Here is a 27,825-nt window from a genome sequence, read left to right as displayed (position 1 = left end):
CCCTGCCCATGTCCAGGGTGTCCTACTGCCCCCTTGGACCATTCCACAAACCCACCCCCACCCATCTCCTCCTGCCCCTCCCCCACCCTGCCCTCATGGTTCTCCGAAGTAGACCCAGCACTATGCACCACACAGGTGCTGGGGGCCTGCCTTTCCTCCCGTGACGTAGAATGGACAGGCAGCCGGGCACCCTTCCACGGGCTCACTCCCATCAATCCTCTCTCCTGCACCACAGCCTTCTCCGTGCTCCTGGATCATTCCCAACACACAGGACGCAGCACGCAAACTGGCCTGAACATCGCCCCCTTCAAAAGCCTTCCTGACCTTAAGCCCCCCGCCCCCACCCCGGGGTCTGGCCTCTGCTCCCTTTATAAAACTCCCGAGGGCAGAAGTGAGAGGTCCAGATAAAGAGATAAAGGGCATAGCTCTGCCACCAGACTGCTCAGCTCGGCGTTCCTGCTTCCAGGATGCTGGACTTGGGACTAGGGACCTCTGTGCTTCTGTGAGCCAGCTTCAGGTCTGTCCCGTTCCCTCCCCACGCTCGCCCCAGCCGCCCCTGCCCCGCCCTGCAGCTCTCTGCGTGGCTCCTGCTCAGGTCTCAGCTCTGGAGTCCTCCGAGGACTTTCCTGACCCTTGTAACTCGAGTGAACCCCCCTTGCCACCCTAACGTCTGTTAGTTTCTTCATAATGCGCTCCTCTACCCAACATTCCAGCATTTGGGGATTTACTGCTGTCACCACACTGAATGAGGAATATGCGGCCACTATTTGTGAAATGAATCTCACAGTCTGTGATTTAAATGTCATTATGTCCATTTTTCAGATCCAGAAGCTGAGGCTCAGAGATGAAGTCGATACTCAGGTTCTCCCAGCTACTAAACAGTGGGCCTAGGGGTGCACTCAGGCCAGCCCACCTCCTACAAGGCCTCCGAGGCCAGGAGACAGACCGAGGGTTCCTGTTTTCTGAACACGCATCTGAAGACAGACCAGGCGCAGGAGTGTCTAAGGAAGTGTCTGAGAAGTCACTGGCACAGCAGCCCCCCAACTCCACAACAGGGACTCAAGGGGTGGAGGAGGGAGAATGGAGGGCGCCCACTTAAAAACTGCAGGGGCGTGTTTCATAGCCAAGTCCAGCCCAAAGGCTCCCCCAGGTCTGTCTGGAGCCGACCCAGGAGTTCAGAGGGGCCGCCTCGCCCAGAACGGCCACCGTTGGCACTTGCTGTGTGCCAGGCCCTTCCTGCGCTCCCAGCAGTCACGCTGTGGTCGTCCCCGTTTTCTAGGTGAGGAAGCTGGGACCTTACCGCTGCGGGTGGAGACACCCGGGGTTCGAGCCCAGGTCCCTGCTCCCGTGCCTGCTCGGGCGACCATGACATGGTCAGTAGGGTGCCTTCCTGCTGCCCAGGAAAGGCGCACCCCATACCCTAGTGAAACCGCTTGGGCCCCACACTCCACGGCCCACGGGAAGGGACGTGACGGGGGACAGAGTCCTGTGGAGATGGAACGAGCACGTGGCATGAAAAGACACAGATGACAGGTGCGAAACAGAGGCTTTAATCAGAACGGCGATGAAGGCGCTAGGGGCTGGGGCCTGCGGGGGGGCGGGGGCGCACGGGCGGGAGGAGCCAGGACGGAGGCGGGCACTGAGCCACGCCTCGAAAACTATTTCTGTGACTCTTGTTCCAGCCTCTGCCCAGGCCGTCGACCCAGATCCGAGAATTAAGCCCCTGAACTGTGCTTCTCAGTGCTCCTCCTTCCCAAGGGTATGTGGACTCAGATATGAGGAGGGAACGGCGGAGAAGGGCAGGCCTGGGCTTGGGCAGGGGAGAGTCTGCTAGAGCCAGGCCTGGGAGCAGCCCTGGAAGAAAACTCTGGAACGGCATGCTGCCCCCAGCATTCCCTAACTCCCCGGGTGGGCCTGCCCAGCCCAGCCCCTGCCCACCCTCAGAACCAAAGTCCAGGCTTGGGGGGCCATCTCTACCGCACCCTGGAGGGCCAAAGGGCAAATCTGGAGAGGTGGAAGGACAAGTGGGCTTTCTGGAGTCCTCCTGCAGCCTGCTCACCCACCACCCAGAGGGGCAGACAAAGCGAGGCCAAGGGCCTTGCAGAGCGAGGAGCAGCAAGGAGGGGACAGGATGTACTGAAGGAATCCGGGTTCTCTCCAATCGTGATGGCCCCACGGCCGTCTCCGAGTCTCTGCCACCCCCTCCCAGCCAGAAAGAGCTTTGGAAAGGCAGGCCCCACTCAATCGGCCCTGAGCAAGCCCTGCGGGGGGGCGGGGGGGGTGGCTTCCAGGAGCCCAGCACCTATCCAAGGGGTGGCATCCAGAGGCTACTCTCCAGGAGGGGGACAGATGTGGCTATGGCAGGACACCCGGCAAAGCCAAGGGCCAGGAAACAGAAAAGCCAGGATGAGACACTGGACACAGGACCCCACAGACCCAGAGGCAGCCATGAGGGTCACCGGCCAGAAAGGCCAATGCCTCCCCCTGCCTTGCCCCAGCCCAGGCTGGCTACCAGCCTCAGCCTCCGGCCCTCAGGACCCCCAGACACCCACCCAAACATGGCTTAGGAAACTGACTCATGGAGAGCGACCGCTCCAACCCCAAGAAAGGCAACGGGACGTGGGAAGGGGAAGCGATGGGAACAGCAAATACCTCCCTGGCCCCGCCGTGCCACGGAACAGCCGGGTCTTGAACGGGACTGGCCAGAGCGGAGAGAGGAAGGCCAGGAGCAGGGGTGCGGCCCAGACGGGCTGTCCCTGCCCACCCCTCCTCACCCGTGCACCACAGGGGAAGGCAGGAAACTGGCCGCGCTTTGGTCACTTCCCCCAACTTGGATCCTTCAGCCTTAATGCCCTGAGCCTTCCTCAACCCCACACTCGCAGCCCACCCCAGTAAACAGCCTCTCATCAAACAGAAAAAAAGAACAGAGGGAGGGGCGGGAGGGGCCATGGCCGGGGGCGGGACGGGCAGACACAGGAACAGCAGGCAGCCTGGATGGCTCTGGCTGCTCTGCCCTCCTAGCACGAGGTGACAGGATGGATGGGCAGCAGGCTCCCGAACTTGAAGTGCTGGATCACAGGGAACTTCTCCAGGCACTGTGAGGAAGGAGGGGGAAGAGCGGAGAGGTGAGGGCGGCACTGGACCCCTGGACAACTCCAGAGGCTCAGACCAGGGCAATTCTAAAAGGCGGCCGTCCGGGGCCGAGGAAGTGGCTTCCTACCTGTCCTTGACCACTCCTCCCATCCAAAGACCTTCCCACGCCACAGCAACCAGACCCACCGAATGAAGAGTGAGGAGGAGAGCGAAAAGGAGAGCAAGAGAAGGCAGCCCAGCCCCACAAAGCAGAAGCCAGACAGAGGCAGCCAAGTGACATCACTTGGCCCAGACAGGGAGCTGGGCCCAGGAGCAAAAAGAACCCTCCAGATCATTGAGGACCTCCTAGCCCAGGTCCCAGTGCTGAACGAGAGGTGTGGGGACACTGGGACACAAGCCTGAGAAGGGTCCAAGGCCCATTTTCCCCAATTTTCAGTTCTTTGGACTGAAAAAGTCATCTTGGCACTTCCGAGTAAGACTGTAAGAACCAGCTGACAGCGCCTTTCGGGGCAATTCCCAGTGGCCCTGTTCATGGGGCAGAGAACGAGAGCCCCGAGCAGGGGGACGGCCCTGCTCCCCAACCCAGCCTACCAGGGCCTCAGCCCTAGAGCTCGGGCAGAGGGGAGATGGAGAGATCGAAGCTGGCCCGGTCCACAGGCGGCAAGACCCCAGGCCCACACCCCTCTGCCCTCTGCCCTCTGGCGGGGGACTGTTTCAGCACCACGCAGGACCAGGAAGAGGATGGGACCCCAGCTCCCAGTGCCAGCCCCGCTGTGCCTCCCACATAGGCCCTGGTCACCACCTAGCTCTCGTGGGCAACAGCCCTGGGCATTGGAAGATGTGCCTCCCCTCACTCCTCTGGCCCTAGAAATGACCAGAATGTGCTGGGCACCTCCTGGCTGGGACAAAACAAGACATGGCCTCCTGTGAGAGTCCTATCCTGTGACTACGGCCTCAACCTCCAACTTAGAGGGACAAAGGCGTGCCCTGACTGGCCCAGGTCCCCTCATCCCAACAGCCGGCTGCAGAAACAAGGTCATCGGGGTACGGGGACCACAAGGACGGAAGGGGGGCTGGGAGGCGAGCAGGGAAAGGGAAGTCTTTGTGCGGTGGAAGGACGGGGAGCCAAGCTCAGTGTGGGAGTAGAGCTCTAGGCCACATCCAGGCTCCCCAGCCCAGGGCAGAGAAAGTGGGGAGCAGGCAGCTGGGGGTGGTCGGGGTGGGGGAGGGAGGAGCAACAGCAGTTCTAGGCCAGAGGCAAAGGCTGAAGTGACTGCCATTGCGCTTATGTCATGGAGGAAGTAGTGGGAGTTTTTAAGTGGGGGGCAGGGCCCTGGAATTCCAGAAAGGGTCAAAGGTCAACCTGCTCCTTGCTCTCATTCACAGAGAAGCCGCAAAGGCACGAGGCTTAGGGGGAGGGGCAGGGGCAGAAGTTCTCTCCACTCTGCCCCTGGGCCGCAGAACGGGCAAGGGGCTGGGCTAAGGCCAGAGGCTGTTTGGGGCAAAGAAAGTCCGATGCTCCAGGGCGACAGCAGAGACAGTGGATGGGAGCCTCCGGTCAGGCCTTTCTCCCAGCTAACTGCCCCGGGTCTCACCTGTGCTCCAGGCGGAGCAACACTTCAGCCTGTCCCACAGGCCGGGAGGCCTGTCCAGGCCTGGACTCACTGGACTCAACAGGGAGAGGCAGCTCTCCTGCCCTGAGGTGGCCTTTCTGAAGGGGGCATCGGCACAGCGCCAGCCCTCAGGAAAGACAGGCCCCCAGCCCACCGGGACCCTGAAAGCATTTGCTTCCTCAGCTCAGAAAAGTCAGGACAGGCAGCTTGGAGATGCAGACAGCTGGTCCCAAATCCTGAGGCCAGGCCAGGTCAGGCTTCTGTGACAGCTCAGGGCACAAAGCCCCCTTCAGCAACCAACTCTGGCTGGCAGCCCTGGCCTTGCTAACCCGCTTCTGGACTTTGAGACTGGTGGGCTTCACCCCACAGACTGAGAACTCATCTGAAAAATCAAGTCCTTCCCTCGGACCTGTGGCAGGGAGCACGTGATCCCAGGGGCTCCCAGATACCAAAGGCTAAAAGCCAGCTGCTAGCGTACGGACCACTGCAGAGACTCGGTGTTCCTGAACTAAAGTCGCTGCGTTCCAGTGCTGTCCTACAAAAAAGTCTTGTCGCCACACAGCCCCTGGCAAGGCTGCAAGCGCGCAGGGCGGCTGCGCACCCAGCGCTGGAATTTCCCGTTTTCGGGAAGGGCGCTTTGTTATCTGCGCGTGCTCCCCTCTACCCGCGTCCTGAGCTGCAGGCGGCTTTCAGTCACTGTCCTCCTTGTGTGCCGCGTTCACAGAGACGCTGACAACTGTTGCACCAAGGACTGTTTTGTCCTTGCTGCACTGTAGCCATCGTGAATGTTAATTCGCTCCTCCTTCACTCTGCCAACCCAGTTCTTTTGCCTCCGGAAAGAGCAAGCAGGGAAGGGTGGCTCGGTCTCCCTTAGGAGCCCAGGTCAAAATAAGTTTAGCCACTCAAGTAAGAGCCTGCAAGAAGGACAGCATTTAAGACCTGAAGCAGGAAAGGCACCAGAGTCCTGCCCATGACTCTTGAAGGGGTGGGGGGTGGGAGGAAGCTGGGGGGGGACCTGCGTCCCCTGCCTTACTGTACAGCCCCCAGCAGTGGGGAGAGCTCAGCAAGGTGACAAGAGTTCCCCATCAGCACCCACGGTGGGACTGGGGAGGCGGAGCGGGGGAGCGGGGGGGCGGGCAGGGGGCGTCAGGAACAACAGGACACCCAGAGGGTGGTGACCCGGCCAGAGCAGAGAGGGCTGGCTGCTGCCTGAGCCCGTGCAGCCCCAGCGAAGCTCCCCTCAGATTAGAGAGGTATGTGAGCTGGAACCTAAACACAGGATGTGAAGTCCAGAGGAAGGGGATGGAGGCCGGAGGGGGAAGGGGCGGAAGGGAAGGAGAGGGCCAGGTCTGGTCAGTCCCAGCGCCATTAACCCCTTCAGGGCCATGCAGAACGAGCCAGGCCAACGGGAAGCATGTGTACTACCGAACCGCGCCAACACGCTAAGCCCTCTCCTCCACGCTCCCGTCTCTGCCGACGGGGCTGGAGCGAGCTCTGGGTGTAACGCAGCAGGCCCAGAGGACATCCCCCCCCATGGGAGAGTGAGGGCCAAGGGTCAAGGCACCACAGACGACATCTGAGACCCCCGCCTGAGGCGAGAAGAGGGGCCTTTGGGGACCCACTGTTCCAGGTGAGGGATTTCATACTCAGGCCCTTCCCCGGCCACGGCCGAGCAGTTTCAGAATTGGTCTGCCCAGATGCGGAGGGAGCGAGTGGAAAGGACAGGGGAGAAACAGAATGTCTTCTCCCCACTTGCCAAAGAAAAGCCACCTCGATGGCTGGGAGGGAACAGAGTGTCGAGGAGGACAAGGAGGACGAGGACGAGCACAGAGGGCAGGAGACCGGCAGGAGACCCTTGGGAGCCTGGCAGCCGCCTCCCAGCAGGGGGCGCTCTGGAAGCTGACCTCTCTGCCTTTCTGACTTGAGCGGGGAGGACCACCTGAAGCAGTCCTTAAACGCCAGCTCCCACCTGCCCAGCGATCAGACACAAAAGTTTGAAAAGCACCACTTTGGATGATGCCTCCAAGGAATAAAACCCTTTCCCAAGCATGTCTTCATACTTGCGTCCCCAAGGCAACAGGACTGGGAGGGACCTTCAGCCGGCTGACAAGGGGGAAGGGAGACTCCTCCTCCCCCCACTAGGGCAGGGCCTCGCCTCACTCGCGGTGCAGAGAGGGCCTCAGTCCAGTGCTTTCCTGACAGTCAGGCCACGGATGGAGATTCCGAGGCCTCCAGTGTCAGAGGGGCTGGCCCCAGAATCAGAGCAAAACAGTGGAGTGGGAGTGGGGAGCAGCAGCCCCAGGACCGAGCGCGCCCGCCGACCCCCACTCACCTCTGCCTTATACATGCGGATGAGACCCTGGTTCACCTTGGACCAGGAAGGGACAGCGCTGATGTTCCACAGCTGATTGGAGTGCTCTGCAAAGGGGCCCGTCTTCATCTGGAAAAAGAGAGGCCACGAGTTGGCGAGGTGCCACTGGAAGCCCCGCCCCTGCTCCCCTGCAGCAAAGTCAAGCGAGCAAACACATACACACATGCACGCACACACGCACACGTGCACACGCATGCATGCGTGCGCACGCACAGGGACCGGGGCGCACACGTGCACAGAGACACACGTCAGTGCCAGAGACGGGGCCCTTCTTGGCCTGCAAGACCCAGTAGGAAAACAGCAGCCTCACAGTCACCCTGTTTCTTCAACAGCCAAAAAAAGGGGGGCCTGATTCCTACCACCCACCGAATCCAGCAGCCTCAGAAAAATACAAAATCTACCCGAGCCCCTGCTGTGGCTCCCACCAACTCCCCAGAGCCACGGGGTACCTGCCAGCACGGGGACCCCCTCGGTAAACGGCAGGAGCAGCCTGGACCCCGACCCTCCCCAGCCCAGACCCACAGAGGTGGGCTCTGCCACAGGGCGCTTGGTCTGCACCTGCCACCAGCGAAGCAGAAAGAGTCGAGGGAGGGGTCGGCTTGGAGAAGGGCCGAGGTGGGTGAGACCAACCCCAGGGACCAACTGCAGGCGGGAGATGCGGGAGGAAGGTCTGTTTCGTGACCTGGTCAGGAAGTGTGAGAGGGACGGGATGGCAACTACAGCAGCAAGGGACAGGCGGGAGCAAGGACGGCTCCATCCCGGTCCCTTCCTTCCCGGGAAGGAAGAAATTGTGCAGTGAGCCCAGCGGAGCTTCCATCATGTGAGAAACCACGGCTCGGAGGCGGGCAAGTTGGTGTGGCCGAGTGTGGCCCTCGGACGACACAGGCCAGCACGTCTGTTTTTATGAACGAGCAGTGCCCGGTCCCTCTCAACCATGCCCCTCTCCCCAGCTGACAAACACGGTTCAGCACCCTGAGCCCCAGGCTTCAGAAGAAAGAGTCTGAAAAGCAAAGAGGCTCAGCTGGCAAGGAAGCAGAGACTTGGACCCTGCGTGTGTGGAAGGTTCCAGAAGAGGCTGTGCGTAGAGACAGGGCTGAGGGAAAGCTATTCCAGGGAGAAAGGAGGGGGTCCAAAGCTCCTTCTATGTAATGGGCATCACAAGAATAAAGGCCCAGGAGCACACCACCATCACACGACAACCGTCACCACCCTCACCTCACCCCCACTGCCAGCCCCTCGGCTGTGATCTGCTCCCACAGGCCACTCCACTTCTCCCGTGAGGGCACGTTCCACAAAACCACCATTTTACCCCGTCGTCTCCCTCCTTGGCCCAAGTCCCCCCAACCCAGTCTCAGCCCCCAGGTTCGGTAACAACAGCCCCTTCTTCCAGCAGTCAGGCCCTAGCCCAAGGCACCAGATGACAAAAGCCACCCTAGTGTCCGCAGGGGTTTTCCTGGGTCGGTCCCTTCACCCAGAATCTTTCCCCTCTTTTACCCAAGGCGCCCAGGCCTGGCTTTCACAGAGCTTTGTTCCACTGTCCCACTCAAGCAGGCTCCACCCACCCTCTACCCACCCCGCCCCCAGGCTCTCTGCCCCCTGGGCCAGTCTCTAGCCCTCTCTTGCACACTTCCAGGCCCTGAGCTCAGGGATCACGGGAGCTGTGTGGCCGGTTTCGCTCTGGTCAGAGCCTAGAAGTAAACCACCCAGGAAGCAGCCTGCTGGCTCCATCCCGCAGCAGCAGCTCCAAGGGACTGGGCAGCAAGGCGGGCAGATGGACACTGGGAAACCAGAGGCTCTGCTTCCTAGTGGATGACCAGCCTCATCCACTAAGGGCACGGGAGAGGGGCCCCAAGAGGTCTTTCTGGCCTGCTGGCAGGGCCAGGGGGAGTCCCTGTCCCCCACCCATGGAAAAGCCAGAGATGCTGTTTGTTTGCAGGGGCTGCCCTACTCCCTCGGCCAGGCCTATCGTGTCCCAAGGTCTCACTAAGTTCTTCGGAAGGAGACTTTGCAACTCCAGGAGAGGAAAACAGATGAGGGAGAAAAAGGAATGGGGGCGAGAAGACAAAAAAAATTAGCTCATTCTAGCCACAAAGGGAGAAGAAAAAGAGCGAGAACAAGCAAGCAAGCTGCAGGCCCGCAGTGACCCCAGGGGAATCGTGTGAGTCAGAGCAGCCATATTGAGCAGGAAATTACTCACAGACGCTGCGTTCCTGCCTCTCCACTCCCAAGAGAATCGGCCTTTTGTAAATGGTTCCTCTGTCAGTAACTGAGGGGGGATGGGGCACGGGAGGTGGGGGGAGGCTCTGCACAGCGCCTTCCTGTCAGCTCCTTCCCTTCCAGCTGAAATCTGATCCCTCCCTTCCCAAAACTCCAAATTTAGAAGCCAGATTGAAACTGAAATTCTTTTCCTGCCTGCCCTGGGCTCTTAAAGGCGCCAGGGCTGTATTTCCTGAGGCTGCAGAAACCCTGTGAGATGAAGTCCCTTCTTCCGGGATGCCCAGGGCTACCAGGACAGGTCCCAGGCTGGACCCCAAGCCTCTAAAGAGCTAGGGAGAAGCCTGGTTCCATTGCCAACTTCTTGTTTTGTCTAATCTCCCAGTTCCAACAGCCCCAGGGATCCCCGGGTCCGCAGTGGGGATCCCTTCCATACCAAAGCACACAGAACTCCACGCCGGCCTCCCGGTGTCTGTGTCCCCAGTGTCAAGCCATGGGCCTCCCTTTGTCAGGGTGTGCCAGGCCAGGCCACTTGCTCACCAACCAGGAGATGCAAATTCTAGCCTGAGGTGGAAGGGGACAGAGCTGGGGGTAGGCCATACACGAGCTCTGGAGATCTAGAATAACGTGTGCTGCGATCAGCAGCCAGGCCAAGTGGGCAAAAAGGGGCCCTCACTAGTCACCTCAGCTCTGGGGCACGCACCTGCCAGCGTCCAAGTGTTGACCACCATACCCAAGCACCGAGACCTCAAGTGGAAACCAGGCCCTGCCGAGATGGTGTTGAACTAGGGCCTGCCACCTCTCCCCAATTAAATGTTACTAAAACCCTCTCCAAGTTCAATGTGCCTTTAGCGCCACCTAGTGGCCACTGCAGAATTTTTCTTTAGCAGAGGAACTGGGTCCCAAACTTTGAGAAAGCTTTTGGGTTTTTCCACCAGCATAAGCAACCAAACAAACAAAAATACAAAATTTTAAGCCGGAGTCAATTCCCATATTCCCCGAGGCTTCGCCTGGCTTTCCTCCTTGTTAGTTACTGACAGGGACGAGAGGACTAGCCCACCACCAGGGGGAGCCAAAACAGCTTAGCTTTTTACTCGCAAGTGAGCAAAGCCACAGCTCAGCATAGAATGTGCACCCCTTTCCCCCACCCTCCTCCTCCAACTCCTCCAGGGGTCTCCCAGGGCTCGGAAGACCCTGGCATTCCACTCCGGAGAGCAGCATGTGACTGGCTTTCTTGGCAGCGAGCCAGGCTGCACGAGTCCTCCTGACCTTGGGCCAGCTCCACTGCTGAAGGCAGCAGATCTCTAGGTGTGAAGGGGTGGCCACCCAGCAGTCAGTCCCGGGTCTGTTTGCTGACTTGGAAAAACGTGTCGTTCCCCTCTGGCCTCTGGAGTTTGGAGGAAGCCTGAGCTGAATGCTGACCAGGAGGAGCCTGGCGCTGCAGCTGCTGAACCGGCTTTCACCCCTTTGCAGGGGGCGCTGCAGCAGGCTCTGCAGCCCAGACGGCAGCCCCCCCAGGCAGGGGTCCACGGGTGTGCCAGGGACAGCGCTGGGGCCAGGAGACATGTGTGCGGGCCTCAGGAAAGAGAACGGGGACAAGAGCCTCTCCAGACAGCAGAGCCAGAGCAGCCAAGGAAGTCTGGCGGATGGGCACGCAGCAGGGCGGACGAAAGAGGCCCTGAGAGCGATGGGTCCCTAACACTCATGTGTAGCCACCTGAGAAGTGTGTTTAAATACAGGTTCCTGGCTCTTGTGCCCCAAGACTCTGATTCGGAAAGCTGGGGTATGGCCCAGGCATGTGCATTTTGACAAGGTCCCCAGGCAGGGTCCCCTGGAAGAGTAGTCCAAGACCCACCCTCAGTGGGACAACAAGGCCACTTAAACGAGCCATAGGATGGGCTGGGGACCCGGGCCTGCTTGTCGTCACCTCCGCACTTCCCGGCCCACGTCCTCACACACTGAGATGTGTCCCTTCAACAGAGGTCTGCCCTGCTGTCCACTCCCAAGTCTCTCCAATTCCTACAGCGGTTTCGTCCTATGTGACCACACACATAGCTCCACAGACCTCGTGGGCCCCACCTGCAAGATGCTGACAGCCACCCACCCTTCAGACCTGCTGCATCCGTCACCAAGCCTAGCTAGTGAACAAGTCAGTCCCTCAGCTCAAGTAGAAACTCCCGACCCATGGTTTGGGGAAGGAGATCCTGGACGGCCAGAAGTTGACTTAACCTCTCAGGGGAAGAGCGGGGCCTCCTTTTCAATAGCCTGCCTTCTGGGGCCAACCCTGCCATCTTTAGGCAGCAGCGCTGGCTTTTCTGTCCACAGCCACCGGCCTCGGTTCACTTCAGCCTGCAGCTGCTGTGCACTTCTCCCTCGCCCCCTCTGCTCACCTCAGTTATAAACAGGATGCATTCCAGAAACATGTAGTCCTTGTGGTTCTCGTTCACGGCCTTCTCATCGACGAAGTGTCTGGGCTCCAGATACGGGTGATCTGGGAACGACAGAGAGCGCCGGGGTTCAGAACCAGGCGCTCGTGCCACCGGGGCACCTCGGCCCACACAGTGCACACCCACCCCTGGGCCGCAGTCCTGCCCGCATGCCGTGAACACTGGACCTCGAAGGAGCAATAAACGGCCTTGCACGTGTGTGTAATGCAGTGTAATAAGCTCTGGCTCTGCTTCTTTCTAGCCATGTGACTCGGTCGCCTCATCTGTGCAGTGGGAATAAAGACAGTACCTCCCTAGCAGGGCTGCTGAGTGCCACCTGGCGATCACGAGCACAGAAGAGTACTCAGCATGCTGCCTGCACAGGTGTGAGTTCAGAGTGGCTGATCTTATGCTGACAAAGACCTTCCGAGAGTCACTGCGAAGGTAACGTACCTGGGAGCACTTAGGGCAGTGCCTGAACCACACTCACCAAACGGTCATTTGTTAGTATTATTTTGTAGGCAGGTAATCAATCCCATGTCAAAAGAGGAGTTGCCGCCGCACCCTCAGGCATTCGTCCTGCCCATGGGAAGTGGGGGAACCACCAGAACGGGCCAAAACAAGCAGCCCACTGCCCAGCACTTGGTGGCAGCTCCCTGATGGGCTCCATGCACACGGCTCAGTAATGATGGCGGAGGAGTTGGTCGCCGAGTCAAAAGAGCCCCCAATTTTTAACATAAAACCCCGCAGCTGCTGCCAGGAGCTGGGGCGCACTTCACACCAGGCCATGTGCACCCGGCAAGGGCCCTTGCTCCAGCCCATGTCACCTTCCATTATCTCGGCAGAGCTCTGCCTCCACCGCCCCCCGCTGGCCACGCTGGTGCACAGCAGAAGGTCGGCAACAGGCGGCCTCCATCAATAGCCAGCCTAATGCCTGCTTCACAAGTTGTCACTGTCTGGGCAGGAGGAGGGCCTCGGGAAGGGACACAAAACACGCTCTGGAGGGTGGGGGGGTACACAGCCCCCTTCGGTACCTATCAGCTGTGAACTGCCCCATATGAAGGGCAGAAACTGGAAGTCATCCAGGCCCCACACGCCCTGGCTGCCTGCCGGCTCCATCCTGTATGTTTTCTGGAGCTTCCGCATCACCTCAAGGTACCTGCACAGGAGGGTGGGGAAGAGAGGGGAGGAAAGAAAGAAGAAATCAGGCTCGACCCTTCGGCCGCCGGGAGCACAAGGAGGCTGGAGACCACCACTCAGAGCGGACTGGCCTGCTTCAGCGAAAACCTACGCGCGCCAGCTCTGATCGGCTGGCACTCTCAGAATAACGAAGCTTGATTTTTTTCTTCCACACTCAGCCTTCTTTTGGCTCAGGAAAGGGGTAAAACACCACGTGGGAAAGGGGGTTCGTGCCACCAACTCCTGTCGACATGAGACCCGTGGCAGGAGCCTCAGCTTCCTAACTCCGGCTCTGCCCATCGGAAAGTCGGTAGGAGTTGAAGCAGCTCGTCTCCTACGTCCTTTCAGGGTCAAGCTCCGCAGTTGTCACTGGGCGGCTGCATCCGAGTCACCGTGAAGCTCCAGCGCAGGCGTCGCTGGAGCGGGGCGTGGAACGGGCACTGTCAGCGCTCTCTGGTGACCAAAACGCCGTGCTGCCAGGGAGGTGGTTTGGGCAGCGAGGTGACCGCCTGGGTTCGCCTGGCTGTGTGACCTCAGTGGACAGCTCTCGGTTTTCTGTGCCTCACTTTCCTCATCCATAAAATGGAAAAGACGGCTGCTACTTCCTGGGGCTGTTGTGAGAATTACAGGCCTGCGCTGCTTAATGACGGGGGTACGTCCTGAGAAACGTGTCGCTAGGCGATTTCGTCATCGTGCGACCATCACGGAGTGCACTCGCACACACCTACGTGCCGCAGCCCAATGAACGTGTTGTGTGTCAGGCACTTAGCACGTGCCTCCACGTGGTGAACACCATGGGAGCCATGACTGTCACCGTGTAACATTTCCTTCCCCTGTTTTCACTTGAATTTGAACCTGTTGGAAGAAGTGAGTCTGGACATCCCATCCACAGCCAGAGAACCGACGGCCACTCGGGAGAACTCTCCAGCACGCCGTCCCCAGTCTGACAGTGACAGGGAACGAGACCCCCTCGCTCCTCCTCTCACGGGCAGCCACCCTCCTGCCCTCCTCGCACTCACCGGTTAAACACCGTGAAGACAATGGCTATTTGGTCGTCCACCCGGAGCACCCCAATCTTGCAGAGACAACAGAGGAAAGCAGCAAAGGCTGCTTCGTGTCCTGGGGAGTAAAAATAGCCGAGGTTGAGTCTTCCAGAAGGAGTGGGATTGTTCTTGGTCTCGCTAGTGTCCGAATCACTGATAACTGCCCCTCTAAGAAGGGAGACCAACATGGAGACAATGAGGCCTCTTCCCTATCTAGAAAGATCTAGGCCCTTTTAAGAACTAACAGTACAAGAATTCTAATCCTAAAAGGCCTATAGCCATGCCACCCTGAACAAGCCCGATCCCGTCTGATCTCAGAAGCTAAGCAGGGTTGGGCCTGGTTAGTACTTGGATGGGAGACCACCTAGGAAGACCAGGTGCTGTAGCACTAAAAAATAAAAAATAAAAGATTGTAAACTGACAAGGTCCCTGCAATCTGTGAGGTCAACCAAGGGTTGCCTCGCCTAAAAAATAAAAAAATAAATAACCCTAACAGGCCTAGGCTGTTGACTTCTTAAACGGGCACTTACACTTTATTTTGCAGGTCTGACTGGCTCACCGAGTTCACCCTATTTATTGAGCACCTACTAAGTCAGGCACTAAGGAGACAGTCCCTGCCTTGTTTTATAGTTACGACAGACACTAAATATTCAATCACCTGTATGATTCTAGCTCTAAAGGAGAAGGTAGAGTGATAACTGCAGGGTATCACAGGGGAAGGGTGACATAAGGATTCGAGGTTTCCCTAAGGGAGTAATATTCATGTGAAAGATGAATAAGAATTGGCAAGGCATGGGGAAAGCAAAAAGAGCATTCTAGCCAGAAGAAACAGCATGTGCGAAGGCCCTGAGGCAAGAAAAAATTTTTGATATGTTTCAAGAACTCTTAGAAGGCCAGTATGGCTAAAGCAGAGAGCAAGGGAGAGGTAAGAGGAGGCTGCAGATCAGACAGGCCTTAACAGCCACAGTAAAAAGCTCAGGCTGTGTCCTAAGAACAATGGGGAGCCCCAGAAGGCTTTAAGCAGGTCACATTCTAAGCACGGCCCCATTGCAGGGTCAAAAGGCACGCCCCTTTCCTTTCCCACTTATGTCAGATAGGCATGGTCGACACTACAGAAACCACTGGACTCTGGTTTCCATGTCACAGAAAACGCAGTTGGAGGGAGGAGAAGAGAGAATGTTTCAATGACTTCCTGTCCTATTTCTGCAGAATGAAGGCCCTTGCAAGGGCCTGGAAACTTGCGAACTGTTACTGTCACCTGCACAGTTTCTGACCATGACCAGCCAGAGCCGAGCCACCATCATCCAGGGGCAACCATCACTCTTGCACACCTGAGAGCACCTAGAGTGCAAGAAGAATCCACTCCCCCCGCAGACCTGGCCACTCTCCCCTCCCGTGTCTTTCTCTGTCAGTCTTAGTGAAAGCTTTACCCCTGAAAGTCTCAAAATTCTTGATAAACCCGTTCCCCAGCAACAGAAGGAGCCGACACAAAACTTTCCCAGGACCCAAGTCCGAGGGCGCCCTTCTCCAGGCCTGCCTCTGTAACCTGGGCTCCTCGTGAGGATCCCAAGCCCCAAACCCCAAGCAAGGGGAGGGCCCGAGAGAATGGAGCGCTTGCATTTGCCTGCATCAGGGTAGAAAAGAAAGGAAACGCAGGCCTGCCGAAGCAGGGAGCCTGCTGGGCCACTGACCACGGTCCCATGCCCCCTGTTGGGTGTGCGCATGCTCCCTCTCCTGGAGAACTCGAGAACACAGGGAATGTGGCTGAGAGCAAGGGCCGTAGGGAGAGGGTGGCCACCGTGCTGCCAGAGGCTACGGGCTCTTTCGTCTCTCAAGGCTTCTGTAAGTGCTGCCCTGAGGTGCAGTAAGCGCTCAGTAAATCACCGTCTTGGTGATGATGATGAGCTCACAGAGAGACCATCTTTACAAAGAACAGGCATCAGCTCCGCGCACACAGGAGCATGCGTGTGGCATCAGCTCCCCCTGGTGGACCGAGCCAGGGCCGCAGGAGCAGCACCGGGCCTGGCACCCAGGAGCGCTGCACCCCAGCTGGCCCGGACAGGCTGCCTGCTCAGGGATCCCCCAGACAACCGGAGCAAAAAGGAAGCAGCCCAAGAACAGAAGGCAATGAAGCCAAATAAGTGCCAGGAACGGCAGGTACCTGTGCCATAGTCGATGCGCGTGGAGTTCCCCACTGACTCCTTTAGGTAAACAGCCACCTCAGGCACAGCAGCTGCCAGATGGGTGGGGACCACTGTGGCCACCAAATTTTCTGCTTCCTGATAACAAAAGAGACACAAAGTGGTGGCAGCAGATTAGGCAGCATCCAGGTAGGCGAGTGCCCAGGCTGCCACGCCGGGCGGCCTGGCTCCCAGCTCTGACCGGCCGCAGAAGGAAGACGAGGGAGAGCATTTCTTCCTACACGACAGAGACTGCGCTGGGGTGGCTTTCCATCTGCTCACTCTTCCTCCAGGTGACAAGGTTCTGGCGGCAAGACCGCAGGGGTCTGAAAGGAAGCCACTCCATCTCCCATGTGGTCTCGTCGACATGCCCATGGGTGTCATACTTTCAGAAATGGAGTTTGTGCCACGTGTCCACCAAAAGACATACACAAGGACTTCACAGCAGCATTACTTATAGTAGCCAAACGTGGAAACCACCCACAAATCAAATGCCCAACAGTAGAATGGATCGATTGTGGTGCGGTCACACTTTGGAACACCATGTAATAGTGAAAAAGAGCCACTGCTATGCACGACCACGTGGCCGAATCACGCAGACACAGCGCTGAGCAAAAGAAGCCAGACATTCATATGAAGTCCAAATACAGGCAAAATCTATGGCACAGAAATCAGGAGCAGTGGGGGGATTTCAATTAGGAGGGGTCACGAGGGCCGTGCTGGAATTTCTATAGACTGATATCGGTGGCGCGCGCAAGGGTAAAAACATGTTATGCTGTACAGTTTTAAGTTATAACTCGATAAAAATCTTAAAAACAAAACACAAAAAACAATTCCGTGTGCCATCTCAGAGTCCAAGGGCAGCCCAGACCACTCCTAGGACAGAAAAGTATTTTGCTGGGTCCTTAGGACACCCCTCTGCTCCACGGGCCAGAGAAGCTGAGACCCAAGTTTCTCTAAGTTCAGTCTGTGGACATCTGGCATGAGACTCTCCAGGAGACCTGCTGAAAACCTGGATTTCTGGGCCCTACTCCAGACCTGCAGACTCTGCTTTTCTAAGCATGGGGCTGCGATCCTGCATTTGTTTCTTTGTTTGCTTTGAACGGGTATCACCTTCATGTGATTCAAAAATGATCACATTACAAGAGATGCATTGAGAAGTTCCACTGCACCCCGTTTCATCCACCCTCCTCTTCTCTGCCCTCGAAAGGAAACCATCGCTTTCTTCACCTTTTGTGTATCCTTCCACAAGGATGTGTCTCTGTCACTGCAAACTGAGCAATACGAACATCTTTTTATTTCTTCCTCTTTCTTACCCAAAGGCAGCTTGCCACGTGCATCACAGGCCTGGCTGCTCTTAACCTGACAGTGACTTGCGGTCGCTCCCTGAGCTCCCTTGCCAGACTCCTAAACTCCTTTACAGCTGCACAGCGCTCCAGGGGTGGACGTACTAGTTTATTTAACTGATCTCCTGCAGAGAGACACTCGGGATATTTCAATGTGCTGTTAATACAAACGATGACCTACTAAACACCCTGCGCAGAGGACTACACACCCACGTAGTGATTCCCAGAGACGGCTAGGGCGGAGAATAAACGCGCTTGTACTCTGGTAAATCAAACTGCCATTTTAACAAACTCCCAGCGACTCCGATATGCCTGAACGCTGCCCCCAGCCCAGCCCCGAAGCCTGTCTGCGGCCGTCTCACCTCGTCGAGTTTGGCATACCAGGTCCTGTAGGCCTTGTTCCCGAATCGAGAGGGCTGGTCCACTGGAGGAGTCTCATCGATCCACCTGTCCAGTGTGTTGAGAAGAGCGACCAGTTTCTCAATGGCCTGTGGAGGCAAAACAGAGGGGGCCAAGCCACGATGACCAGTGGTCCTATGCTAGAGCCACAGAGGGAGGTCCCAACCGCTGCTGAGCCGTGACCGCAAGGCATGACGCTCGCGGGCACCCTCCTTGCCTCTCCCTTTCTTCCTGACCATCCTGAACACGGACAGGGGGCCGGGGAGCAGAGCTTTACAGAAAGACACTGGCACTAAGCCGACGGACGGGTGTGGCGTCGGCACCCCAGTCCTCCAGCCGGCCTATATAAGGGGGGGCTGCTGGACGAGCACGAACTGCGGCCCTGGCCTTCTTCCACAGACTTGACTGGGTCTTCTGTTTGGTACACAATACCTACTCAAATGACCAGTAATCCTGCTGCCCAGAAATAAATTCTATTAACATTTTAACACACTCTTCTATTCTGTCTTCATGTGGCATTTTGCATTGCTGATCGTGGTGAGAAGTTTGAAGGCGGATGGACCTGGATCCAAATTCCAGCTAAAGCACCATTAGCTGCCGCCAAGACCTTGAGCAAGTACCTTTAACTCCCTGAGCCTGTTTCTTCATCTCAGAAACAGGCACGATGATAAACACTCTCTAAGGCTGTCACAAGGACTTCTTGGCAACCGAGAAGACTGCCCAGAGCAGCGTCCTGCGTAAGGCGAAGTGATAGTTATCACGTACAGACTCTAAATGTGGGTCACAGGGCACACGCTGCTTTGTAGTTGATTTCCTCGTGAACTTCATTCCACATCGACATGGAAACATAATTTTATGATAGCCTCTAATAGGCGAATAATATTCCGTTGTACCAGTGTACTGCAATTTATTTACTGAATCCCTATCTATTAAATGTTTGGGCTGTTTCCAATTATTCACGACCACAAACGCCATGATAAAGCACCCGGCAACTCACCCTCTGTGAAAATGCTGGATCAGAGGCATGAGCATGGGGAAGGCTTTGGAGGGCCGCCTGCGTTCGCGAGCCCACCCCCTATCCCACAGCAGGCAGGGACTAAGAGTGCAATCAGTGTCACAGGCCAGGCCAGCATCGGCACACAAATATTCAGTGAGGAAGTCAGGTGAGGCTGTCTGTCCAAATCACGGGTCTGTGAGGACGTGGCTGACAGAAATGGGCCAAACGAGGGGCAACAAAGGGCTCGCGGGGCGCACGATGCAGAGGACGCTGTGAGTCAGGCCGCCCTTGGAGGGAGGGACCCTGCCATGAGGCGGATGGTGCCTGTATCTGCTGGGCACAAATGGCATGAGGGGACGTCTCCAGGAGCTCCTGGCACTGGCAGGAACCAGCAGGACAGTGCCCACAGGAAAAGCTACAACAAGGAGACCCGTCAGGTCTGCCGTGGAGACCGCAGCGACGCGACCCCAGAGCTGTGTGCATACTGGGGAGGGAAGGCGGGCGTGAGCCGGCGAGACACGTGCCAGCCAGTGCCCCTGGCTGCACGCTCCAGGGGGCACAAATCACATCCCCGTCCATGTCAATAGTGCCTCCGGTCATTGTGCAACATGACAGCGGCCCTCCCTCACCTCCCCTTTCCCTATGCTTGAGGTCTAGGAAGATGGGAAAAAGACCCCTGTAAGAAGAGAATGCTCCCCCTGTACCCGGCTGAGTCAGAGGGCCAGGGTGACACAAAGCTACCTTGCCGAAATGTGACAGAAAAGTGCGGACAGAGCCTGGCTTTGTGAAGAATCAGGTCACCAGGAACACAGATGAGGACACAGCAAACCTGACCCCGTGCAGCACCTGGGACTTAGGAGGGAATGGCACAATAATCCAGGCTCCAGGAAGCACCAGCAAGGCCCACTGCAGAGACCTCAGCCTGGTGAGGCCCTGAGCAGGATAAAGACGGTGCCCCAGGCCGGTGGCAGCCAAGCCCTAGCTGCTAGCTCAGCTGGGCCAATAAACAGTTAAAAGGCTCCTAGCTCCTTTTTCTGGAGAGGGTTTAAGGGGGCTGCCTCTATTGTTTGGCTAGTTGGGGGAGAGGGTTCAAGGGGAGGGCACTGTGGCCTAGAACCCCCCAGGAAGAACGCAGAATACTTTGAAGCAACACCGCTCCCGAGGCCAATGCTTCTTTTCTAGATTTCATGGACAAGTATTTTACCTAACGATTTCTTCATTTTGCCCTCATTTTAAAAATCAAACAGAGCAACAATAAAAAATAAGCCTCCTGTCTACCATCACCGTTATTTTGCAAAAGTCCAAAATTTTAACCCCCAGAGAACAGGACAGACGTAATCTCAAAAGGAGTGGCCTCTAAACATGGGCCTAGATAAGCTCACCCCGTCACCCTCATTGGTTCCCTCTGCTGTGGGCAGCCTGGAGATCGCCACCCGAGGCCACTCTGCCCTCACCCCGCTACAGCCCCGCACTGGGAGGCAGGAATGAGGAGAAACAGGAGACCCAGGCGGAAAGAGGGCCCCCACCTGGGGGCCGAGGCTACGCCCCGTGACCGTGCCTCCCGCTGCCCCTGCCAGCTGTGGGCAGAGACTGGGAGACCCCTGGAGACCGAGCTAGTCACCTCTGTCCACCAAGTGAGAGGCAGCCCATTGCCCCGGCGCCGGGCTGAGCCTCAGCTCAGGAAGAACCCCAACTGAAGCAACAACATTACTGGAAATTTCAACTGCAAATTAATTAATAACGATAACGTGATCTAGCGTGTTGCCAGGCACTGTGCAAAAAACGCCCTACTTGTGAGATCTCGGCAAATCCTCCCAGGGGCCACGAGTAGGTCTGTGGCTCTTCCCACTCTGTAGATGAGGACATCGACGGTCAGAGGGAACAAGGCCACTCAGCTCAGAAGTGAGAGGTTATCGAAACCAGATTAGCCTCACTCCAGAACCCAAACTATGAACCATGTTGCAGTCCTGGCAAAGGGGCAGCCCCTGGGCTAAGACAACACCTGGCTGCTGTGGACAGCGCCCATAAAAGGCTCAGGGGCAATTAAGGGATGTGAGAGGGGCTGGCAGCCCAGGACCTGCTGGGGTAATTAACCTGTGCCCCTTTAATTAGCCTTCCGCACCACACTCCCCAGCCCGCTGAGCACAGCTGAGCCTCCCCTGCCAGACTCAAGGGGGAGCCCTCTCTTCCCCCAGCCATCTGCACTCACAGCCAAAGTCCCAGAGCACTGGTGGGACCAAGAGGAACCCGGGAAGACATTGGTGTGCCAGCTCCAAGAGAAGTTGTCAATCCCACGCATAGGCCTGGCTCCCCATAAGTGACAGACCAGGACCCTGGCCATCCAGCAACCAGCTAGGGCACAGGAATATGAAGGCTATTAGGGGAATGTGAGCCTCAGAGAAGGCGGAGAGGCTGGGCCTTACCCAACAGGCTCAAGAATCGCCTCGGGCCCGTATGTCTGAGATGAAAAGCTCAAGGTGGTTCCGGGCTTACTGGGACAGGAACCCAAGAGGGCGCTGGAGGCCTGGGACCCAGCCCTGGAAGACGGGACTCAGCCCTGGAAGACGGCAGCCAGCAGAGCAAACAGCTCGCAAGCCCACAGCTTCCCATGGGTATCAGCGCCCCCACAGCTCTTGCCCTCCCTCCACAAACAAGCCTGTCTCTGAAACACAGCCAGAGAGCACCCCCACCCCACCCCGGCAGTGTGTGCCCTTCGACTCAGCGTTTCCTCTGCTGGGAATGAATCTTTAGGAAATAACACCCACAGATCTAGGTGCAGAGGCATTCGGAGCAGCAGTGTTTAGGGAAACAACCTAAAAGTCTACAGTTGCAGGGGGGCGGGGTGGGTGTTAAACAGATGAGGCGCATTTCCACTGCAGGAGGGGGGATTGCTCACGGACAGGCCTGGGCGACACTTCCCGAACGGCTAACAGGGCTGCCCCAGGAGTCAGCAATGAGGGGGAACGTGGGGAGAGGCAGCTTTTTCGTTAATGTTATACACGTTTCTATCAGCAATCTCTTCAGTTAGCACATTTACTTCCTTTGTGATCTTTTTCAATTTAAAAAGTTACATAAACATACCAGTTAGCAAAAATGCAAACTATGAAACAGCATATTTACCTTGATCTCACATTAACAACTATGCATAGAAATATAGACACCAAAATGTCAGCGACACACGTGTCTGGGTGATCTTGTTTTCAGCACTGGCCCTGCTGTGGGCAGGGACACACAGTGACTCCGTGGAGCTATTCTGGGACGGGCCCTGCCTACCTCAGAGACTTTGTACTCGAAGGTCAGCTTCTTCCCCTTCACACCTTCGTTGAGGGTGAGGATGAATCCGATGTAGTCGGCGTATGCCTACCAAAGAGAGGGAGGGGCAGGACGAGGAGAGGGCTGTCAGACCCCCCGACTCTGTACTCCCCAGCCGGTTCCCAGCTCCACCCAGTTACCAAACCGCTCCAAGCTGCCCTTGGCTCCCAACCCAGTAGCAGGAGCACTAGAAGAGTAATGCTGACTGCCCCAGCCCTGCCCTCCACCCAAAAGCCCTGGCAAGCCAACGACGCCCGGGCCTCCACCCAATTCACTGCATGCACATGATCGCTGACGTGGCAACCCCACGAGCGAGATACCGTCACTGTCCCCATTCTACACAAACGAGGGAACCAAGGCTTCACAAGAAGTGACTTGCGCAAGGTCTCCTAAGACCAAGATCTCATTAGAGGCGGAGTAGGACCCCGCCAGCCAAACTGTAAAGCAGAGTGGCCCAGTACTTGACCATTCATTGTACTATGCCACCAGGAGTCCAAGGAAGCCACCAAGGTCCCTCCCCTGGTAACATGTCCCCCCCACTAAACAGGCCAGGCTGTCTGCCTACAATGCAGATGGCCTGCTCCCCAGAGAAGGGAGCGTTTTCTGCCCACGGTCAGGCCTCTCGGCATGCCCGCGCCCGCCCCCGGCTCCCAGCTGGACGCCCTGTACCCTGCTGGGCCGCAGGCTGTACCCAGCACAAGGATGAAAGATCACCGAGGTGCAGGCCGCTGGAGAGGGACAGTTCCTGGGAATCCGCGACTTCTGTTCCACCTTGTTTTGTCCTCATCCGTCAGCCCCTTGCCTTCCTCCTATTCAAGCCCTGAGGACGCCCCGGGCATCCCAGCAAGGCGAGATGAGCCCTGACAAGCAAGCACGCGGTATCTGGAAGGGAGCGTGGCCCGCAGCAGGATCCTCCTGCCCGTCTACACGATGGCCGCAGGGAGAAATGAGGAGTCACACGGCAGACCCAGTGGATCACCGGCGGCAGCTCTCCCAGCCCAGGCCAAGTCTGAGCCCTCGTCCTGACTCTGGCCAGGGTCCACAATCACCCCTGCGAAGTAGGCTGGGATGCAAGGAGGAAACGACAAGGGGCAGTGTCACTATCCACAGTCCCTGCTCCCACATGGGTCCAGGTCTCTCAGTGACTAAAACTCAGGACAGCCTTATGAACACGACTGTGCAAGGTCTCCACTGATGCTGTCGTCGTCATCATCATCATCATCCTCCTCATCAACACTAACAGCAATAAAAATCACACCTGCTGCTCAGGAAAGCTCACTATATGCCTGGCGCTGGACCACGTGCTTTTGGGGCTTTAAATCACGTTAGCCTCCAAACAACCCCACTTTACAGTACAGGAAACTGAGGCTCAGCCAGGTTAATACTCTGCCTAAGTCACAAGAAGAGGAAAATGGCAGCCCTGGGCCTTGAGCCCTGACCTCTGACCCCAAGCCCATGCTCTTGGCCACGGCACTGTGCTGCCTAGTCAAACACTGTGGGCCGCAGCATAGAGTCACTTGTCCGGTCACAACGAATCCATACGTTTCACGGAAGAGCTTCCGAGTGAGTGAAAGCCTCTCTCGGGCGTCGTTCAGCATGCACACCAGAGGGAAAAGTGACAAACGCGTTTCCGGAAGCGCTGCTGCCTAGAGCAGGGCTGGTAAACTTTACCTGCCAAGGGCCAGACAGTGAATATTTTAGGCTCCCCGGCCCATACAGCCTGGTTAACAAATTCTCAACTCTGCCCTCGTAGCGTGGAAACAGCCATGAACAAGAGATAAACCAATGAGCGTGGCTGTGTTCCAATAAAGCCGTATTTACAGAAGCAGGAAGACAACCAGACCACGCTGGCAGGCAGTAATTTGCTGACCTGTAGCCTAGCCCAACATCGGCACAGCAGACTCCTAAAAGAGAATCTGCCAAGCGTGCCAGGACCCCAGGAGCCTGCCCTTCCCTACAAGTGACACTCGCTACCCCAGCTGACCAGACCCAGTGTAGGCACCTGGCTGGAGCTGGACCCAAGGCCTTCTCTGGGAATTTGAAATTAGCATTGTTTTTCTTAGGCCCAGTCTTTCCACGGCCTGACCACGGCCCAGGAAGCAGAAGCTGTTATCTTCTGCCCACCACATGGACTGAGCAGCACAGAAAGGCGGTCTGCCCCACAGTGCTCTAGGTCCCAGTTCGCAGGTATTTTTAGGCTCAGCCACTTCCCCGGCTTAGGTTCTCACGTAATAACCTCCTCTCCCTTTGATACACTGGCTCCCTGACTTGCTGTTACTTGTAACCGAGGATCAAAGTGATCTCTTCCATCATTTAGGACACTCGTGTTCAACAAATACAACACTCAAGCGATTGTGTAAGAGAACCAAGAGCAGAACTCTCCAGGGCTGCCCTGGGCCCAGCGTCTGAGTGCTGCCCCTGACAGGGATGGACAGTCATCTCTGTCCCCTCCCTCCCTAGCTCCTAATAGCTCTGGCTCCAGGAGCAAGAGGGTCAGGGGCTCACAGCCTCAGTCATGCCTCTAGAGAACCACTGTCTTTGAAAAAGTTCGGGTTTCTCATCCCAGTGCTGACCCTACAGTGCAGACACCACTGGTACCTGAGAACGTTTCCATTTGCCCATGTCTGGAACCGTGTGGATCTCTTTTTTTGGAATGATGAAGTTCTGAGGGGCTGGAGGGGTATCCTCTGAAGAAGCTTGAAAAAAAAATGAAAAGCAAACAGATAAATAGAATCCTCCCAAGACACAGACACACACACACACACACACACACACACACACACACACAAAACAAGACTACAACACACAAGCCCTAGTGTAAACCAGACACATACTCCCAGGACAGTATTGCCTTGCTAAACCAAATCCACTGGCCTCCTGCCTTTCCTTTCTCTGCAAGGAAAGTAAGGTATCAATTGTTGAGGGAGAAAAATGCCAGGAGACCTGGAGGCCTAAGGAGTAGGATAGAGAATCTGAGACAAGAGCAAGGCAAACCCCTGCCCATTTCGAAATTAACCAGGGCCCAAGAAAGAGACCAGAAACTCCCTTCTTCCTCCCACCTGTTCTGCAAGTCCTGGTCCCAGAACCCCAAATTGAGACCCCCCTACTATTAGTAAATTGCTACTTTAATAAGACGTTAAATTAAAAGCTTTGTTTTTATGGGAATACGTGTTCCACATTCTAAATAACCAACTTGCAAATGATTAATGGGAACACAGTCCTTTTCTAAGTTGAAGAGAACTGTTACAGGAAAGCAGATAGCCTTCCTGACTTTATTTGACAAGGAGGAAAACCTCCAGGCCAGACCCTGTTCCTAGGGAAGTCTATCCTACAGGAAGCATTGCAACAGATCACTGACGAAACACACACACGAGCCGCCAGAACATAAAATCCTAAATCAAAAAAAAAAAAAGAAAGAAAAACAACCTGCAAACTCGGGACTGTAATAAATGAAGTCAGATCCACAGTCTCCCCAACATCAAGTTCTGCCTCTGATAAAAGGCACCACTGGACAACTGGATCCCCTAAAACCTCTCAGTATAAGATGGAAACATCCAACGTTTGAGAAATGTTTCTAAAAACTCCCAGAGAATATAATGTATTATCATCCACCATCCAGGAACCAGTTCACATGCCTGACTTGCGCCACCTTTGAAAAAGATAACGGTAATCCACACTGAGTTACCGGGCACGTCCCATGCTTCACACACACCATCAAAGGCACACACTCTACATCTCCGTGAAGAAAGTGTAGCGGGGCCATTTTAAGAGATAAGAAAACAGGCTCACAGAGGCTGCAACTTGCCAGGCAGAGCCGGATCTGTTTCACTCCAAAACCCCAGGCTTTCACCACTATACTGTGTGAGTTAAGCAGTTCTCTCCACTTGTCCCAAAACATCCGGTTTCAAACTTCAAAGAAGGACCAAGTCCAGGGAACTCAGATCTTCCCAATCATAGCTAACCTCCTGAGCCTTCATCCCTTTCAGTGCACAGGTTCTCTCCCCTGTCCACCATCTTCAGAGACACATTCATCTCGCTGGTAATTCTGGTTGCCTTATAGCCCTTGATGTCATTACCAGAACTTCTAAGGGAACATGTACAGAAATTAAAAGAAATGTCTGGTTTTGAATACCCTAACGGATCATACCCAATTCTATGCTCATCTGTTGGAAGGATGGGAGCCTCTTGTGACCTTCAAAATTTGAGACCTTTCCAGGGATGATAAAATGTAAGACAGGGTAGAAGGAATATCAAATGCTTTCAAAACATTAGCTGTGTTTGGCCGATCTATCTGCTCCTGACAGAATTGTTTAAGTTTTCTTAGCTCGAGAGGGGGGAGGGGGATCAGCAAACAGCTTCCCCGTTCTCCAGGTTACAAGTCTCTTTAAGAAGATCCTTCCCCTAGCTATTTGAGATGAACTAAAAAGAGACCACAGTGTAAATAAAAGTTACAGATGGTGGTGCCAGAGAGAGATTCGCTCATCATCTTGCACAACCAGCCTTTTTAAATTAGTGGTTTAGACGACCAAGGGCAGTTTCTCTCAATAAATTCTCAGCCACTGAAACTCCAGAGGCCAGCTTCCCAGAGAGGGAGGTGGATGAGGGGCGGGCAGATGTGGAGGAGGCTGGGACTGCGGTCCAGCAGGCCCAGGCCGACGGAGCATCCCCCAAACCCTGAGCAGGGTCTGATAAAGAAGGCAGCCCCCATCTCTGGCATCTTCCCCACGAGACCAAGCGCAGCGCGGACGTGTCCAAGGCCTCCCCTTCTGGCCAAGGCGCTGCCCACCCGACCCTCGGGCAGCCGGACGCCCCGAAGTCCGGTGTATTGCGGGCCACCCACCGAACCTTCGTAGCCCCGGGTTCTTGCTCTGCCCCCAGGCCCCTCACCACTTCTCCCGCAGGGCCCCTCAACTCCAGTTCCTCCTCGGGGCCCATCGCCTCTTACCCATCGAGTTCCTCTATCTCCCCGACCCCCCCCCCCCCAGCTGAGCCCCAGCCCCACACCCCTTCCCGGTCCCCGCGCCTGGCACCGCCCCCGCGCCTCCACCCGGACCCCGCCGGTGCGTCCTACCTGGCGGCGACTGCCGCTCGCCCTCGGCCATCTTCTTCCTGCCAGGAGCCGGCCCGGACGCCTGCAGTCTCCTCACCTTTCACCCCCGCACTCACCCTTCCTTTCCCCGCGCTCAGATCTTTTTGCAGAGAAATGAGCACCGGCCGGCTATAACCGAAAACCTAGAATTAAAGTCACCCCGGCGAAGACGACCGCCATGTCGGTGCGGGGCACTCAGGGAGCATGCCCAGCAACGGCCGGCTCGCGGCGGCAGCGTTCACCGGGGGCGGCGGCCATGTTGGTGCGGGGCCCCCGGCGCATGCGCACCAACGGCCCGCCGACCGGGCGCAGGGCACTGGGAACGTGGCAGCCATATTTTTGCGGGGCGGGCGAGGGCCGTTTGCGCAGCCATGCTTTTGCGGGGCGCTCCCCACCTGTCATCTTTATGTGTGGTTCTGATCCTATCCTAAGGGATGTTAGAAGACATTCCCCTGGCAACATGGTTGTGTTTTCCTACCACTCTGAGAGCAGCGCTCAAGGACACCAAACGGACTGAGATGGGTGCACACCACTGCCTCCAACAGTTTGGACGGCATTTGGAA

At 56.6% G+C, this 27,825-nt stretch overlaps 1 protein-coding gene and 1 non-coding gene across 2 annotated transcripts; one reads left to right on the top strand and one right to left on the bottom strand.

The window, feature by feature from the left end:
• Positions 1–1,527: 1,527 nt before the first annotated feature.
• Positions 1,528–27,544, bottom strand: PTPA (protein phosphatase 2 phosphatase activator). Its single transcript, XM_039861524.1, has 10 exons — positions 27,245–27,544; positions 24,772–24,869; positions 22,135–22,221; positions 17,828–17,953; positions 16,101–16,218; positions 13,916–14,015; positions 12,752–12,876; positions 11,682–11,782; positions 7,039–7,146; positions 1,528–3,095 (listed from the first exon to the last, which is right to left on the bottom strand). Exons 1-10 carry the CDS (start codon positions 27,273–27,275, stop codon positions 3,018–3,020), a joined length of 972 nt encoding a protein of 323 aa, XP_039717458.1. The 5' UTR covers positions 27,276–27,544; the 3' UTR covers positions 1,528–3,017.
• Positions 14,210–14,328, top strand: LOC120601806 (5S ribosomal RNA). The gene has a single exon (XR_005652568.1). It is a non-coding gene; the product is annotated as a 5S ribosomal RNA (ribosomal RNA).
• Positions 27,545–27,825: the final 281 nt, after the last annotated feature.

This window comes from Pteropus medius, unplaced genomic scaffold, assembly GCF_902729225.1.
Source record: "Pteropus medius unplaced genomic scaffold, Ma_sr-lr_union100, whole genome shotgun sequence".
Taxonomy (NCBI): Eukaryota; Metazoa; Chordata; class Mammalia; order Chiroptera; family Pteropodidae; genus Pteropus; species Pteropus medius.
Note: the sequence above shows the minus strand (reverse complement) of the source record. Positions and strands in the feature narration are given on the sequence as shown.

Excerpts from the sequence above, each read along its gene's own strand:
- PTPA (XM_039861524.1), bottom strand. The coding sequence starts at position 27,275 with ATGGCCGAGGGCGAGCGGCAGTCGCCGCCAG. Across the intron at positions 24,870-27,244 it reads CGAGCGGCAGTCGCCGCCAG|CTTCTTCAGAGGATACCCCT; the intron begins GTAGGACGCACC and ends TTTTTTTTCAAG. Across the intron at positions 22,222-24,771 it reads GCAAATGGAAACGTTCTCAG|GCATACGCCGACTACATCGG; the intron begins GTACCAGTGGTG and ends TCTCTTTGGTAG.